At 37.4% G+C, this 17,684-nt stretch overlaps 1 protein-coding gene across 4 annotated transcripts in view; it reads right to left on the reverse strand.

The window, feature by feature from the left end:
* Window positions 1–17,684, reverse strand: part of LOC111563987 (inactive phospholipase D5-like) — an 84,086-nt gene that overhangs the window by 11,023 nt on the left and 55,379 nt on the right. For 2 of the 4 annotated variants that reach the window (XM_035944960.2, XM_023263295.3), the window contains exons 2-4: window positions 13,962–14,098; window positions 1,552–1,738; window positions 149–257 (exon numbers count right to left, since the gene is read on the reverse strand). In XM_035944960.2, coding sequence (XP_035800853.2) covers window positions 149–257; window positions 1,552–1,738; window positions 13,962–14,098 — 433 coding nt within the window. The remainder of the gene's footprint in view (window positions 1–148; window positions 258–1,551; window positions 1,739–13,961; window positions 14,099–17,684) is intronic. The other 2 variants (XM_055018766.1, XM_035944961.2) reach the window with 1 other exon arrangement.

Below are 17,684 nucleotides of genomic sequence, written 5' to 3' on the forward strand. Positions count from 1 at the left end.
AATGAAACTCAAAACAGATGAAGGGAAAGAGACTGAAAGAAGTGACCAGAACAATGGGGCGCGAACAGATTAAACGAGCAGCACTAAGCCGCGGCATGTTTGGATGCAAACAGGCAGATTGTATGAAACAGTAAAAGTGAGAGCTGACAGTGTTTGGCGAGTATCTTGAGCTCAGTCGAGTCAATCATCCCACTGGAGATCTTCAGCTGGACTCCCTTGGCTTTCAGCCCCTGCAGCCTGGACAGCAGAGCTCTGCCCTGAGGGAGACACACCAACAGACCACGGCTGTCACATGAAATTCACTCTCTGTGGATTCAGATTAGACAGACTTCAGACTCAGTGCTTAGATTTCCTGTTTATTGTGGTACCATCACAAGTCATTTACGTGCTATTTTTGTGCTACATTTCCCACAGTGCACTTGTCCATAGACAGCTACTGTGATGTCTTGTCTCCTTTTTTTTGTAGAGTTTTGTTTTGATCAAGTATTTATACGGTGCCTATAAAAAGTACTCCAGGGTTGTGAGGTGCAGTCAGTGGTGAATCAGCACTTCTGGTTAAAACTAGACCATGAAGACGAAACAACACTCCGAACAACTCTGTGAAAAGGTTACTGAAAAGCATGAGTCAAGGGATGGAAACACAAAAATCCACGGAAAATCTCTTGGAGTACAGTTAAATCCATCATTAACCCTCCTGCTGTCCTCATTTACGGGCACCAAAAAATATTGTTTCCTTGTCTGAAAAAAATCCAAAAATTCAGCAAAAAAAATCCCCAAATTTCTGAAAATTTGCAAAACCTGCAGGAAGAAAATTCCAATAATTCTTTAAAAGTTTCCCTTGAAAATTTTACTTTAAAAAAATCCCCCAAATTTGTCAAGAAAATTCTTGTAAATATTTTCAAAAAATGAGTAAAAATCTTCCCCCAAAAAAATCTTTAAAATATCTAAAGTGATTCCATATATATCAGTGAAACTTCTAATATTTTCTTTAAGAACATTCACAAAAAATCAACCAAAATCCAGCGAAATTTGCTGGATTTTTATGTTATTTTTGTGGTGTTTTAGCATACTTTTGTGTCATTTTGTGCTGTTTTGTGTTATATCTTGTCATTTTAGCACCTCTCCATGTGATTTTATGTCTTTTTGTGCCATTTTTATCTCTTCGTCTATTTTTTTTTGCATTTTTTAGCTTCATTTTTGCATCTTCCTTGTCATTTTTCTGTTATTTACTAACCACATATAGTTAGACGAAGCTGACAGTAAAATGCTGCTTATAAGCTCTTAAAACCTAAAATCTAGTATAAAATATCACTCAGGGGTAACTTTTTTTTTGAGTGGAAGGAACGCTTTAGTTTGAGATTTTGATGTGGTTTTCATGGTATGTGTCTATACTTGGACTAAAGCAAGATTTTAAATGCAGGATCTTTATATATAATGAATACTGAATTAATGATTAAAGGATCTCAGTGCTTATTTCACCAATAATGATCATAATGGAGCAGACATAGAGAATAAGAAACTTCAGTCTCTGTGGGCTTGTTCTTGTTTTACCTGTCTGGCAGCAGGCTGGAAGCTGGACTCATAATCCGAGGAGTTGAGCAGCCACAGTGGGGAAACTATCTCTACCGCCCGGATGGCCTTGTCCAGTAAACTGTACAGTCCTGCTGACAGGGGGAGGTGGGAGGTGGCGTTGTCCAAGAAGGAGATGTCCTCTGGGATGTTCTCTACAAGCACTACTCTGTGGAAAACAGCAAGAACAAAAAACAGTAACTGCAAGGAGGAAAACATACATCGAAGCCGCCTTAAAGAAGACGGAAAAAGCCGCAAAAGCATCATTAGGCTCCACTATAGAGACCTGTTAATGGAAAAATGCAGGAGGAATTAATGCGGGGTTTATGGCCTCTCACAAAGCAATTATCTGTTTGCATTAGCGGTGGAATTATTATGAGATCTAGTGGCAGCGAAATTAGGTTGTATTTCTAGTTTCATACTGCCCCATGACAAATGATCCTTCTTCCTCTTTCTCTGAATCATTAACTTAATGAGAGAAATCAAGATTTCAGGGCCATACATGCCCTTGATTCCATCAAGTATCATTAAATCTCATATAGGTTGCCTGTAGCAAGGGCTGAGGATAATTGAAGACTGATGCGCAGAGTTGTCAGCAGGGCAGATTCTATTACTGTTAGTCAGGGGAAAATGACAGTTCTTTGCTGTATTCTTGCCAGTTTCTTATATACATGACTCTCTCTGCTATCACATGGTGCGATTTAATGTAATTCTCAGCAGTCTGGGGATTTAATGTGATCATCAGCAGTCTGGGGTAATATCATATACATACAATCATGCACAGAGGCAATAGAACTCTCCTGTATGTCAGATAATGTGGATTGCAAAGAGTATAATACAGCTCTGTTCTCCAAACACTCTACTTGAGAGTCTCTTACAACAAAACTGAAAGTTAAATCAGGGGAAAATGTTCTTACTGCTAGTTGTTTTGTATTTCAGTGTTTTCTGCATACCACTTTGGCAATCCTGAGACTCTCCGGTTTGTATTTGAGCAGAATGCTTTAAAAATGACAGGGGCATTAGCACTACAGTCGATAGTCTGAATTAACAGTGGCAGGTCTGGATCTGCAGGCTATTATCAAGCTCCAGCGCTCCCCACAATCTCCCTGCATCTGGCTAAGGCTATCGATTTCTGTCAGCTGGATCTAAAAACAAAACACAAACTGGAGAGAGGCTGTTCGGCGAGGGTGAACAGCTCAGATGTAGATTCTGCTGCACTTCAGTGGTTGGTTGAGTCTGTGGATGAAATGTGATGCAGGAAAGTAACAGAACCAGGAATTTATCCGTGTGATTCATGGACTACAATAAGATTACAGTAAAAATACAATCTTACTTGTCATTTTTGTGTCATTTACCCATTATTTTATGTCTTTTTGGGCCATTTTTGTGTTATATTCATGTCATTTTAACACCTCTCCATGTCACTTTTGTGTCTTTTTCGGTTACTTAAGCATCTTTTTTTTGTAATTTCTGTCTTTTTTTCTTTTTCTTGTGGTGTTTTTGCATCATTTTATGTCTTTTTGTGCCATTTTTGTGTCATTTTCATGTCATTTTAACAACTCTCCATGTCATTTTTGTGTCAAATTTGTGTTGTTTTAGCATCATTTTGTGTCTTTTTGTGTCATATTCATGTCATTGTAACACCTCTCCATGTCATTCTGTGTCTTTTTGTGCCCTTTTTGTGTCATTTTTATATCTGTCTATTTTTTTTCATCTTTTCAGCTTCATTTTTGCATCTTACTTGTTAGTTTTGGGTTATTTACACATCCTTTTACATCATTTTATGTCTTTTTCTGTCATTTGGTGTCATTTTTGTAGTGTTTTAGCATCCTGTTATGTCATTTTGTGCCGTTTTGTGTCATGTTCATGTAATTTTAACACCTCTCCATGTCATTTTGTGTCTTTTTGTGCCATTTTTGTTATTTACGCATCCTTTTGCATCATTATGTCTTTCTGTGCCATTTCTGTGTCATTTTCATGTCATTTTAACACCTGTCCATGTCATTTTTGTGTCTTTTTGTGTCATTTTGTGCTGTTTTGTGTCATATTCATGACATTTTAACTCCTCTCCGTGTCATTTTGTGTCTTTTTGTGCCATTTTTGTGTTATTTTTATTTTTTCTGTTTTGTGTCTTATTTATTAAACATCCTGTTCTGGAAAAGGATGATTTTTTTTTTAAGCATCCTTTCCCATAATTTTCTCATTTTATTGTGTCTTATTTAGTATTTCTAGTTATCTTTTATTGGGGTTTCATGTTATTTTATGTGATCTTTGCCCAAATAACGACATTATTACTCAGAAATTGATTGAATTAAGAATGAAATTTGCTGGTTGGTTGCCTGAAGATTTGGTTTATCCCTGAATAGTCATGTGTCATGATGCTACAGCCTAGTTAAAAATGAAAAACATAGTATTATGTCAGATTGTGTCATTTGTTCATTGCAAATTAGATTTCAAGCAGAGCGAGCTGTGATCTGAATCAGGGTTTGAGTAATTGACTGAGTCTCTCTGCTTGTGTTTCTGAATCACCTGCACAGCTGAAAATCATCCATCAAATCAGGACACTGCACCACTCTGCTCTCAGGCGGTTCAGATGGCTCATGTGGTAGTAATATTCAGTAGAGTTTGTTTTGTTTCTAGTCCTGCTCTCACTCTACACTCCCTTTTACCTGAGTAACTACCTGAAGGAAAAATAACAAAACAACAACTATTCCTCGTTGCATTTTCTACAGTCCAACAATAAATTCTTCAATCTATATTTTCCTCATCTGGAAGTGATGTCTGGTTTCCTACAGACAGTCTGAAGCAGAGTAACAGAATCTTTCGACCTTTCTGGTTCAGTATAACAAGCTTGTAATGAAATATTGACAGGCAGTGTTATCACTTCATAAAGCTGACAGCTGAACATCGACACTCCACCAGAACCCAATGAAACACTCTCTCATTTGTATTCTGCTCAGACAACAAATGAAATTCAAATATTCTCTCAGCTTTGGCTTTGGTCTTTCTTCATTCTGAGAGAAATATCTGGATCTGAAGCAGCTAAATGCTCAGTTAGTCTCTAGAATCGCCTGTATCCACTGTAAAACAAAACAAAACAAAACAAAACAAAACAAAAACAACAACCGGCAGAAAGACTGCAAAAAAAAACCTCAGCAAAAGATGGAATACCGTATACTCACTGTAAAGTATCTATATGATCCTTTTAGATCATTTAAATACAGTAAAACTGTATAATTTACAGTCAAACATTGTAAAAGAACAAATGATTACTTGTAAAAAGACAAAACGATACAGATTTTAGACATGGACAAAGTGAACAATTTTATTTTTGTTTATTTTTTTACGGTCAATGTGTAAATTAATAGTTTTCTTCTGTGATTTAAGTAGATGTTATATGTGATTTAATAAAAGGAAAATGTAAAAAAGACAGTGAAAAATCGTCATCATTTTTGAATCATTAATATAAATATCTGTAAAATAAAAAATACACATATATTTTTATAGTCATACATTTTAAAAGAACAATTTATTATTATTATCAGTTATTATTTTGTGAGCATTATGTACAGTTTTAGACAGTATACTTTTTTGTACGATCAACAGTTAATAATTTTTTTCCAGTGATTTTACCATATGTTATCTTCAATTTAATAAAACAAGGAAAATCTGTAAAATAAATTTTTACAAATGATCACACAAGATTTTTTTTCAAATAACATCAAATACCTGTAAAATAATGACAAATTTTCAGATTTAAATGTAGCAAAAATTTTGTAATTTTACAATCAAGTGATATAGTAGAATAAATACTGTTTGTTAAAATGCATATTTTGGATATGGATGTTATTTACAGTTTTGGCTTGTTACTTTTTTGTGGATAACATGTAGATTAATACTTTTTTTCTGTGATTTTACCAGACATTATCTGTAAATTAATGGAACAGGGAAAATCTGTAATGTATCAGTTAAAATTATCTGCCATTTTTAAAAATTATCACACATGATTTTAAAAATACAAGTGAAAAATTACATGTTTTGTTGTTCTGTTTTTTTTTTTTTTGTTGTTGTTTTTGTTTCTGTGATTTTACCAGACATTATCTGTAATTTAAAAAGACAAAAACAGTAAATTGTTCAGAAAATTGCAGTTTAACATCCAGTCTGGAATGATCAGAGTCCTTGTTTGTCTTTTACTTTCCATGAACCATTTGACTCAACAAGACTGATTAGTGCACATTTAAAATGAGCTCCTGCACTGCTGTAGCTGCCTTGTTGTGGTTGTGTTATTTGATTGTTGCTCTCAGCCAGATGATAAAATCTATTTTTGGTTCAAGCGTCGGCGCAGCAGTTTCACACACTGTTGCACTTTAAACCTAGTAGATGAAGCTGTGTTCATTTAATTCCCAAGTAAACTGTTTATTTGTTGATTCTGAGATAAGCTTATCATATTAAAGACTTATTTTGTTTGAAATTCATGGCTGCATTCAGAGTAATAAGAGCACAGGGCTGAGCCAAACACTGACAGCTCAGAGTCCATGGAGTGCTCGACTCAAGGGCACGCTGGTGGGATCGAGTGCTGCAGGTGATAATGTAGCGGCATCACATGGAGAGGCCGGCTGCCAGCTAACAGCTTGAAAAATGTGCTTTTGGTGCAAGCAAAGCAAAGTCAGGTTTTGGAAAGCTGCCACAGGTCAAACTGCAGAAACTGGCATCTTTGTGTGATCATAACGTGCTGATGTGTCGTGGAAACGGCGGTCAATGTGTTCGGTGAAGCAGAGTTTGGGATGATCACGAGGAAAGAGAGGGAGTTTTGTTTCTCCCGTCTGTCAGTCACAGAGCGAGCGAAATGAAAAGAAACCAAAACACTGAGCTGTGATGAAATTATAGAGAAGATTTACGCCACATGGTGCATTTGTTCTGTATAGATAAAACTAGGACAGCTGTAGCAAAAAATGGAAAAACAAAGATGAATGGAAAAGACTGAAGAGGAGGAGGAGGGGTAATGTTATTCTGAGAAGGATCCTCTCAGTCCACTGTAATGGCACTGAGCTGTGATGAATAGTGATTGTGACTCGTTCAAACAGCCGGACAGGGTTTGGTATTAAAGGTGGGGAAAGCGGGCAGGCGGTGGATGTTTCTTCCTACAGAGGATTCATTGATTTATGCAGACGATGTTTCTTCACTCACTCATGGGTGTGATTCAGCCTCAGCAGCTGAGCGGTGTAAACTTCACAGTGTGTGTGTACATACAAGAGGCAGGCGTCTGAATGTGGAATCTCTGGCACTGAATGGTAATGGATTTCTAACAGCACATCCAGGCAGGTGAGCACAGTTGGCTCACTCATTCCCAAAAAATAAGGATATATTTCACTCTGTTGCAGCGCTGCCAAGGCCGAGTCAATTTTAGCTGCTCTTCCTGGGGGATCCGGAGGCGTTCCCAGGCCAGATGAGATATATAATCCCTCCAGTAGGTTCTGGGTCTCCTCCCAGGTGGATGTGTTCAGAAAACCTCCAAAGGAAGTCTCCCTGGAGGATCCGAATCAGATGTCCAAACCACCTCAACTGGTTCCTTAAGAGGTGAAGCAGCAGCAGCTCTACTCTGATCTCCCTCCGGATGTCTGAGCTTCTCACCCTATCTCTAAGGCTGGGTTATGCTTTCTGCACAAACGTGCCACTTGGACATGAGACGCTTGGAAATCGTGTCATTTTACACTCCATGCGGCGTCTGCTCCCAAACTGCAGGGGGCAGTGTATCGTAAACACACTTCTACTCTAGTACTAAACTAGAGTAGAAGTTTTCCATTGTTTACATCACTTACAACATGGCATTTTACTGAATAGTTGCATTTCAGCAGTTAGTTTTAATTTCATGCCATGAACTATTCACAACCCGGTTGTCACGGTGATCTCTGTGTGATGAATCGTATAAATGACTGTATTGTAACTTCTGCTGCTCAGAGCTTCTGTTTTCTTGCCAGTTTTCTGCATGTCTCCGTCTACGCTGTTAGAAAAATTTGGAGGTGCTCAACATAGAAATTTTCCGCTTGAGAGGGGTCGTGTGAGGGGGCATGGTTGCCAAAATGACGTAATTCGTCCGCACCCAGCCACATGGACCTTGCAGATGCGTCAAGCATAAAACAAGCTTAAGGCCGAGCCCAGCCACCCTATGTAGGAAGCTCATTTCAGCTGCTTATATCTGCGATCTTGTTCTTTCAGTCGCTACCCAGAGCTCATGACCATAGGTGAGGGTTGGAATGTAGATGGATGGTAAATCGGACGTTCTCCTTGCGGCTCAGCTCCCTCTTCATCACAACGGTTCAGTACAACGCCCGCATTACTGCTGACACTGCACCAATCCGCCTGTCTATCTCTCACTCCATTTTCCCATCACTTGTGAACAAGATCCCGAGATACTTGAACTCCTTCACTTGGGAAGCAACTCCCCCTCAACCCGGAAAGAGCAACCCACCGGTTTCCAGCAGAGAACCGTTTCCAGTCTCGGACTTGGAGGTGCTGATCTGCATCCCTGCCGCTTCACACTCGGCTGCAAACCGCAGTTATAGTGCCAGTTACATATAGATGCCGATGAGTAAGTAGAATCAGAGTAAGAGCTCAGGTTCATGCTGGAAATCTCAGCGTCCCCGAGTCAGTTGGTGACATCTGATATAAATTATCCAGCCTTTCCTGAGCCGCCCTGAGCTCTGGGTGTACAGCAGCGAGGACATTAATATGACGATCACAGGAGCTGCTGTTCTGCTCGCTGCTCGCTGCTCGCTTCCATTTCATCCACCAAAAGACTGCTGTCAGAGTAAACACACTCAGGATGTAAATTTAGATTTCTTAATTAAATGCTATTTGTTTTAAAATGATCCACTGTGTTTAACGCTAATGAATGTGGACTACAAGTATTTATTTCGTTGCGTTGCTCCGTGCTGTTCTCCAATATTTTAACTGAATAATTTACCTTTTCCCATCAATACTACCTCACCTGCTGAGTCTGTATCGTATTCCATCTTGTTGCAGGTTACAGAGCCATGTAAAGCAGATATTTGATTACTTCAGCTGTCATTTCTTTGACTTGTCACACTGATTTTCTTTGCTCATTCTAGCAGTAGCTTTGCCAGCTTTGTGTTGCCACGTGCAAAGATGCATTTGAGGTTTTTGTAGTGTGACATTGCAGGAGCGGTGTGATCTCTGCTCTTTTTACACCTGATGTGTGTTTGTGATGCCTTTGTAGACTCTAATCCTTCCTCTGAATGCTGAGTTTCAGTAATTTTTCTTTGATGCTTCCCAGGTTTTTACATCCATATTTCTAGTTTCTGTAGCCAACTACTCTTCATTTCTACATTTTCTTTGCTGTTCAGCTTTGGAAAACCGATCATTGCTCATTGGTGTAACACTCGTTCCTACCAGTGCAGGATGTCAGCCCAGACTCCAGATTTAAACCTCCAGTATACTGTGACAAAAAGACAAATTTACCTGCTGCCATAGAGCTTGAATGTAACAGATGTTCATTTATTTGTCCTGAACTCCAGTTTAGTCGACTTGTAAAACAGATGTTTGTTAAATGGAGCTGACTTAAGTTGCACCACACACACTTACATGCAGATTAATACTAACTACAAAGTCGCACTAACTAAATACCAGAGTTGCACGTCAAACTGAACTTGCTACCTCAACTGATAAGACTAACGGTGGCCTTCTAGTAGAATAATATAAACTTTACACATTCATAAAGAGACTGAAGTAAAATCTCATTCGATGACTAAAATTCTACCTTTAAAACACTGAGCATAGCTCTTGTCATATGTTTAGATAGACTTAATTTACCTAATATTTTATAATATGTTTATTCAACATTTTTCTTTTGTGGGGGCTTTAAGAAACACCATAACATCTTAAGTCCAGAGTCTTTTCAGGCTAAATGTCACAGCAGGAGGGTGATGCGATGAATGAGTTATTTCAAAGCCATCAAGGTGTTTAGACAACAGACATTACATCTACAAAGTTGGAGACTTTTAGTTTAACAAATATGCAAACTACGGATGTCCGGTAATATCGGCCCAATGGTATCATCGGCCCAATATTGGCATAAAACACACACACACACACACACACACACACACACACACACACACACACACACACACACACACACACACACACACACACACACACACACACACACACACACACACACATATATAGTCAACATAGTTTTTTTTTTTTTTTGCCTATTATGAAAATTGATAAAATAATGCCTTGATATCGCTGGCATTTACCGGCACACAAATGATGACATCATCAAACTGCATTGTGAAGTGTGTAACCTAGTATACCACATATATCGGTATGGGTTGATATTGGAGTCAGAAATTGAGAGCTGGACAATATCGGCATGTCAGCTATTGGCAAAAAAGCCAATATTGGACATCCCTAATGGAAATCAAATAACAATAACACAATACCCTAATTATTTTCTGGTTCTGTTTACGCCTCACTAGGCAGATAGAGATTAGAATGGAATTACATCAGGCATATAAAACTCACTGTGTTAGACTCTGGAAAAGTTTAAATACTGTGAAATCTCCATGGATTATATATCATAGAAATAGCAAAAGCTGCTAATTAGGTGAGGAGCTACTAGTCTTAGTGGAGACTGTGGCTCCTGTTAGCAGTCCGCTAACTTTGGTGAGAAGCAATTTTGCAACTTGAGTCTTTGTGTATTGTGTGTTAAATGTGTGTGTTTAGAGGCATCGGTTTTGTTTAGTTAGTTTTGTGCATTAGTCACTTGTTTATTAGTTTCTGTTACTTGTGGTGAGTGTTAAGTTTGGCTAGGGAGTATAGTTTAGCTAGATTAAATACTCTGTTGGCCTTTGTTTGGGTTTTATTTTGTTCTTTGATTTGGCAACACCCACCAGTCTTGTTTTGTTTGATCACTGTTTTGTTTAATTTGCTGCTGAGCAATAGATTGCTTTACCCAAACCCATAACATCTGGATATTTTTGTTGCATCCAGCTGACCCTAGAGGTTGGACCATAACACAGGTTGATAGAACCCATAGAAGTAAGGCAACTTCCACAAAGCAGACCAATGGGATTTATTTGAAATAGTACTTCAACTAGAGCTCAAATACACTTTTTACAGTGTAGCTTAATCCTAAATAACTGCATTGCATCATGTAGCTTCATCTTGCTTTCTATATTTAAAAAAAAAATCATTTCTCTTTAATGTCTGTTCAGTAAAATAGGAGAAGCTGCCTGAATACCGACAGAAAGAAGCACATTTACACTGAACAGGGTTTTCAAACGTTGTATCCAGAAGCGACCGTCTGCTTCACAGATTTCGGGGATGAGTCAAGTCTGGTTCTCGGAGCATCATTTCTGCCCTTCAACAAAGTAGCTGTAGATCAATACTAACGGTCTTATCAGCCCTCTGACACCAGGCAATTACACATGTACACCAGGGATGCATCAGACTGCTGGCTCTTTGGATACGATCAGAGGAGAGGGTTTGAAATGCGACCAGTTTGCTCCAACAACCAAGAAATGCAGGCTGAAGAGGCTGAAATTAAGTGTATCTGTGTAGCCACACACAAAAAACTACTATAATCATCACTAAGGGAAATGTTTTCTGTTTTTCTATGCAGACACACAGTTTGAAACGACCTTTGTAAGGTCTCTTGTTCTTGAGTTCCTGATTAGCATCATTCATTATGCAAACAAAACCAAGATTAAAAGGAAATCTGCACAACAAAACAACCAGCTGACATGTTTAAATTACAAACAAAAAAAGTTGCTGAGTCATTATTTGGGAAGCTAAAAGGCTCAGAAAACTTTTTTTTTTAAAATGTTGGGGCAGTAATGGCTTTAAAGCAGAAAAGGCCGGTCTGATGTGTTTAGATTATTCAGGAGTCTTGATTTGCTGGATTATTTTTCAGACTGAAATGCCAACGTCTGAAAAGGTCTTTAAATGCTTTGGCTTTGATGAATTACAAGCACCTTTAGGAATTTCCACTGCACCGCCTCAGTATTGGATCACCTTCTCTATTTTGAACCTGCTTTGAGCAAAAATGCTTCATGAAATCATTAATTACACACCTCACAGTGCTGTCAGATGATGCATGTCACAATACAAACCGGTGGAAATCTGACACTCATTTCTGGAACTGATGAATCTATTCATCTCTCAACCCCAGATCCACCATGACACTCTGTTCTCCTGCCTCCATCTGGATCACCGTCCCTCAGTCATCATCCCTCCCGCCGCCTCATTTCTATCCCTCATTCTTCCCCCGAGCTTTAAGGGTCCTTCAGAGGAGAAGAGGAGTCCGATTCGGCTTTACAAGTCGGGATTGCACTTTTCATCCCTAAGTGGAAGAGAGGGATGAATGGTGGAGTTCTCTGAAAGCTTGCTCATGGCTGGTTTAAGGAAAAGAGGGAGAGAGTGGATGGACAAAGGAAGGGAGAGGAGGGGGAAGTAATTCAAGGCTGAATGTTAAATTGAATGATAAGAGTCTAATGGAGGGGAACCAGTAGGAAGTGGAGAAGAGAACAGGACTGCTGCATCAGCTGCTTTCTCTCTGGACTAGCAGGACACGCTGCTGTGGTTTTATGTCTGGGGATCCATATCCTTTAAACTTTCTAAAGTCTGGTTTAGAGGAACTTTCAGAACAACCTGGTAATCAGTTCAGGATCAGATTTGTTCTGTCCTGATTTACCAAAATGAATAATAGGGATGGTTGGACAGTTGACTGGAGCTGCTGTATAGTTTATAAACACTGGAAGCTGGTGGAATAAATGAACAACTAAAGGCTCAGTATTCCCCACAAATGAAAATAAAGGAGATAAAGGAAATACAAGTTTACTTCACAGAAGCTGCTCACAGCAAAAGTCCCAAATCATGTCCATTATTGTCTCAAAAACTTGTATATTACAGTTAATTTTGCTCCACTGCTCTGCTTTACACACTGAAACCCCAATAAGTAAAAAAAAGAATTCTAAATTATTTCTCCCATTTGGTTATATCTGCTGCAATGAAGACATTTTGAATCATTTTGAATCAGCAAAAAACAAACTGTAATTTAAAAGTTGTTTAAGGCTGCGGTTGATGTAACTTTTTATAGAGTATTTCTATCCTATTTACCTCTATTAATTCAAACCAGACCTCTTATGCATTTATGGCTCATTATTAAGACTTATTTCATCTTGATGGTGTAAATTAACAAGGTAAATTTATTAAACTATTGCACTTATGTACAATTCTAAGGGACTTGTACTTGGGTATATTAATTTTATGCAACTTTTTACTTAAAATTTGTCATAGGGTGGTTTTATTTTTATTAAATCAACTACAAATATTGTTATTTTACACATATTTTCCATTCTTTTTAAAATGTATTTAGTATTTTCACAGTTTTTGAATATAGCAGTATTCCACTTACATACTTTACATAGTTTTCGGCACACTTGCTGTCTTTTTTTTTTCACAGATTTTTTGTTTGTTTTTACAGTCAGCATTTTAGGTATTACAGTGAGCAAGATACTGCGATGTAGAATGAGATTTGGGGTAGCCATGGCCCCCTCTGGTCCCCCCTTGAAGGCGCTTCTGCATTTCAGAGGGGAATATTGTACTTTTCATTTCTGTACATTTATCTGACAGCTTATCTGACCAGACTTTAAAAATCTATCATGGTACTATAATTAATGATAGAACACATAATGAGTTGTTATACAGCAAAATAAGCCACCAGACATCATATAAAATATGTAAAATCAGCTCTAAATCAGTAAGATTTAATATGTAAATGCTGCTTCCATGTTAATGCGTCTGTAACAATAATCCAGTAATCCAACCTATAAAAACAGAACAATAACAGAGCCCATTTTGGTGAATATTTAATGCATTTACCTTTAACTTTTGGTACATTTTGTTGGTAATATGTAGTTCATTTTAAGTAAAGTTTGTAGTAGAAGACATTTGCTCTTAACAGAGTACTTTTAAACTGTGGTATTACTACTTGTACTCAAAGATTTGAGTGTTTCCTCTAAGACTGCAGGCAGTGAGCCACGTAGGATGAAATTTGTAAGTTAATGAGTAATTTTAACATTAATACAGTAGATATACAGTAGTTGTAAGTAGTAGCAGTAGTAGGAGATGTCCAGAATAAATAACAAAACATCTACGTTACACAAACTGACTTTTCTGTCATTTTTGCCTTTTTTCTTGTGAAATATTTGATGTTTTCACCATTTCAGCCCTCAAAAAATGCTTTACATTAAATATTCTAAAACAAAATCACACTTTGGAGGAACTGTTCTTAATTCTGTCCACAAAAAGGGCACAACTTTTTAGGAAATTGAACTTTATGTTCGTGGTTCTTCGGTTCTCACCTGCAGTTCCTGCTACAGTTGTCCTCCGTGATTCCATCCTCGTCTTCGCCCCAGATGTCCACGGCAGAGAAGATGAGCGCCACCAGCACAGCGAAGCAGCACACCAAGGCAAAGATCACGATGCACTTCTGCTGAGACTGCAAGAAGCAGAAAGGAAAACAGCATTGATTACCAAGGTTGTGTTTTCTGCTCTTCAACTCCGCCGTAGAAACGAGGCCAAAGTTCCCCAACCTTGGCTCCCATTAGCTGGCCGGCTGACAGAACTGATTTACTGCACAGATCAGCAGGTCAGAACATGATCGAGGAGAATTTAACGCAAACGAGACGAAGGTTTGACCTCAGAAGCTTTCAGAACATGAAGCAGGAATGAGAAGACAGAAGAGCAAGTAGAAAGCAACGGGAGAGGTAGGAACGAGAGGTAAAAGAGCAATTTTAGGTTTTGTTGTTATTTTTAGCCATTAAAATAGCATGTTTTGATAAAATCCAAGGGATCCCATATGGCTAAGAAGGAAGTCAGGGTCACCATGTTCTATAAGGGCAACACAGATGTGAAGGAGAATGAAACCAGCTGTTCCTGCTCACATCAGGAACAGCTGCTTTTAGAGGATAGTTGATGGGCTGTTAGATTTTATGAAGGTATAGCGGTCGAATAAGATGTACTGTATATTTAACACATGCTTTTATCAAATTATACAGCAGCTAATGTCATCATACTGTGGGTTTTATCTCAGTGTTAATGGCTAAAATGTTAGATTTTATGAAGGTATAGCTGTCTAATAAGATGTACTGTATATTTAACACATGTATTTATTAGATATTGTTTTGTGTCAATGTGAAAACAGAAAATTACTTGATTAAAATCTTAGAATTTGATCAACAGCGGTTAATGTCATGATACTGTGGGGTCTTTTTGCAGTAATTATTGTGAAATGTTAGATTTTTATGGAGGTACAGTTGTCAAATATGAGGTGCTGTATATTTAACACATGCATGTTCTATATTTATCATGTCTATGAAAGCACAGACTTGATTAATTAACAGTTCATGTTATTATAATGATGCTTTTTAATGAAATTTGCCAAATGTAAGGAAAGGGGTGTCAAACTCAGTTCAGGGGCCAAATTCAACCCAATTTGATCACAAGTAGACTGGACCATGAAATCACAGCATAATAATTGATAAATAACCACAGCTCCAAATGTTTCCTTTGTTTTAGTGCAAAAAAGTACATTCTGAAAATGTTCACATTAAAGGAATTATTGTTCTACAAAACATCATGAACAACCTGAAATTTCTTAAGATATAAAAGTTAAATTTCAACAATATTATGCCTCAGTTTATCATTTACACATTAAAACCTACAGATCACAGAGTGTCTACAAAGGAACACAACATTTAGTCACAGGTGTCTGGAACTGAAAAATATAGTATTTTACTTTAAAAAAGACAAAAAACAAAGACAAAATATTACAAAAATTAGACACAAACAACAAAACCGAGAAACAAAATGACAAAAAAATTAGACAAACGACACGAAACAAAACAAAAAAGAGACAAAAAATTTGATTAAAAAGTTGCAGTGACGAAAAAAATGTACAAACGAGACAAAAAATGACAAAATCATGAATCATAATGACAAACACGATGCACAAAACAATGAATAAAGCAAAACACAGTGACAAAAATGAGACAACAAACCCAAGGGAGACAAAAATGAAACACAAAACGACAAAAACGAGAAACAAAACGGCAAAAGTGTGACACAAATGACAAAAGTCAGACAAAAAAAAGAAAAAAACAAAAATATTTCAAAATATTAGAAAAATGAGACACAAAATGACAAAAGAACAATGAACAATCTAGTATTTTACTTTATGATCTAAACAACTTGTCATGGTCTAGAAATTATTTTAAATGTATAGTTTTACTAATTTACAAATTGCAGTTAATGTCTTCTCTGTAATTTTTACACTTTGCGGGCCGGATTGGACCCTCTGGAGGACCGTTTTTGGCCCACGGGCCGCATGTTTGACACTCCTGTTCTACGGCTTCATTAGAAAATATCACATTCCGTATTGGGAGTTCTCTGTATGCTAATCTGCTCTATGCAGAGATTGCTTTGCCAAAATGTTGTTTTGAAAAGAAAATGCAATATTCGAAACTCCTCATCCAAACAGCCCCTCTGGGTGTGAAACTACTCTGAAAAAGGGGAACACTATCCATTATTGTTGACAGGTGGAGGGGGGAGTGTTCCTGTTTCTTAGACTGCAAATATTTCCTCTGGGATTTGTGGACCTTTGGAGGACCTGGTGGCAAAGACAGAAAATAACTGTGCAAAGGTGTCTGTTGTGCTGCGTTATAAACATCCCTGCACCGCCCTAACAAAGATATAAATATAAAATACCTCAACTGGAGGCTGCAGCAGATAAATGAACCACTTTCTGCTTCTACTGCAGTTTTAAACTATCAAACTGTAGAAATACACAAACCTCAGACACTGCAGGATACAAATTGATTCAGGGATTCTGATGAACATTAGAAAATAAATGAGTTTATGCTGCACATCCTTTTTTTATTATTGTGATTAATTTGACTCATTTTATGGTGACATTTGTTCATGTCGCATCACCTTTTCGTGATTAATTCCACATGTGATTGTCCTTTGGAAGTTTGTGTTGAGGAGAGAGGGCTGTGGATGGCTTTCAAACTGGAAAATGGAATAAATGGAATTCAGTCGCTACTGTTTGTCACTTACAAACCTCTCAGACAGTTGTCTTTGCATCAAAAATGCACTTAAAAGATTACTTACACATTACTGAGAACTGGAAGCGTTACAGCATGTAGAGCTATTTGACATGAAGAGTCTTTTTCACTAAAATTACATTACAGAAAATAGAGAACCACTCCTTAAGTGCATGGATTTTTCTCCTTTATGTCACAGAAAGCATCAGAAATACTTCAGTGTGCTTCACCAGGCTTTATGTTTTTCATTGGCATAGAGCATAAAATAAAGTTAACCCTCCTGTTGTCCTCATTTATGGGCACCAGAAAATATTGTTTCCTTGTCTGAAAAAAATCCAAAAATTGCAAAAAAAAATTCCCCAAATTTCTGAAAATTTGCAAAACCTTCAGGAAGAAAATTTCAATAATTCATTACAAGTTTCCCTTAAAAGTTTTATTTTTTTTAAAAATGTGGCAAGAAAATTCTTGTAAATATTTTTTAAAAATTAGTAAAAATCTTCAAAAAAATTCCTAAAAATATCTAGCGAAATTTGCTGGATTTTCGTTGATTGTTTTTGTGAATGTTCTTAAGAAACATTTTTAACATTTCTTTTTTTCCACCAGAAATGTTCAAAAAGTTCCCAAAAATGTTTAAAATGTGGACATCAGAAGTTTCACTGTGGAAATATATTTTTTTTCACATTTTCAAACTTTAAAACGGGTCAATTTTGACCCGCAGGACGACACGAGGGTTAAGTGGTATGAAGTTGTTTTTTTCTAAAATCTCTTTAGGTGACTCCAAAAATGCCTCTATGCAGGAAACAAACCAGATTTATCTTGTTTTTTAATGCTATATTTAAGTGAACTCCAGGAGTGAGACCCTACAACAGAGGACAGCAGCTATTGTATCTCAGGACCTCCTCACTCTGATGTACAGTTCATGTGACCCACTTACTGGGAAACGCCCCGACAATTTGTAAAACAATAACAAACGTTTCCTGA

This window comes from Amphiprion ocellaris, chromosome 16, assembly GCF_022539595.1.
Source record: "Amphiprion ocellaris isolate individual 3 ecotype Okinawa chromosome 16, ASM2253959v1, whole genome shotgun sequence".
NCBI classification, from domain to species: Eukaryota; Metazoa; Chordata; class Actinopteri; family Pomacentridae; genus Amphiprion; species Amphiprion ocellaris.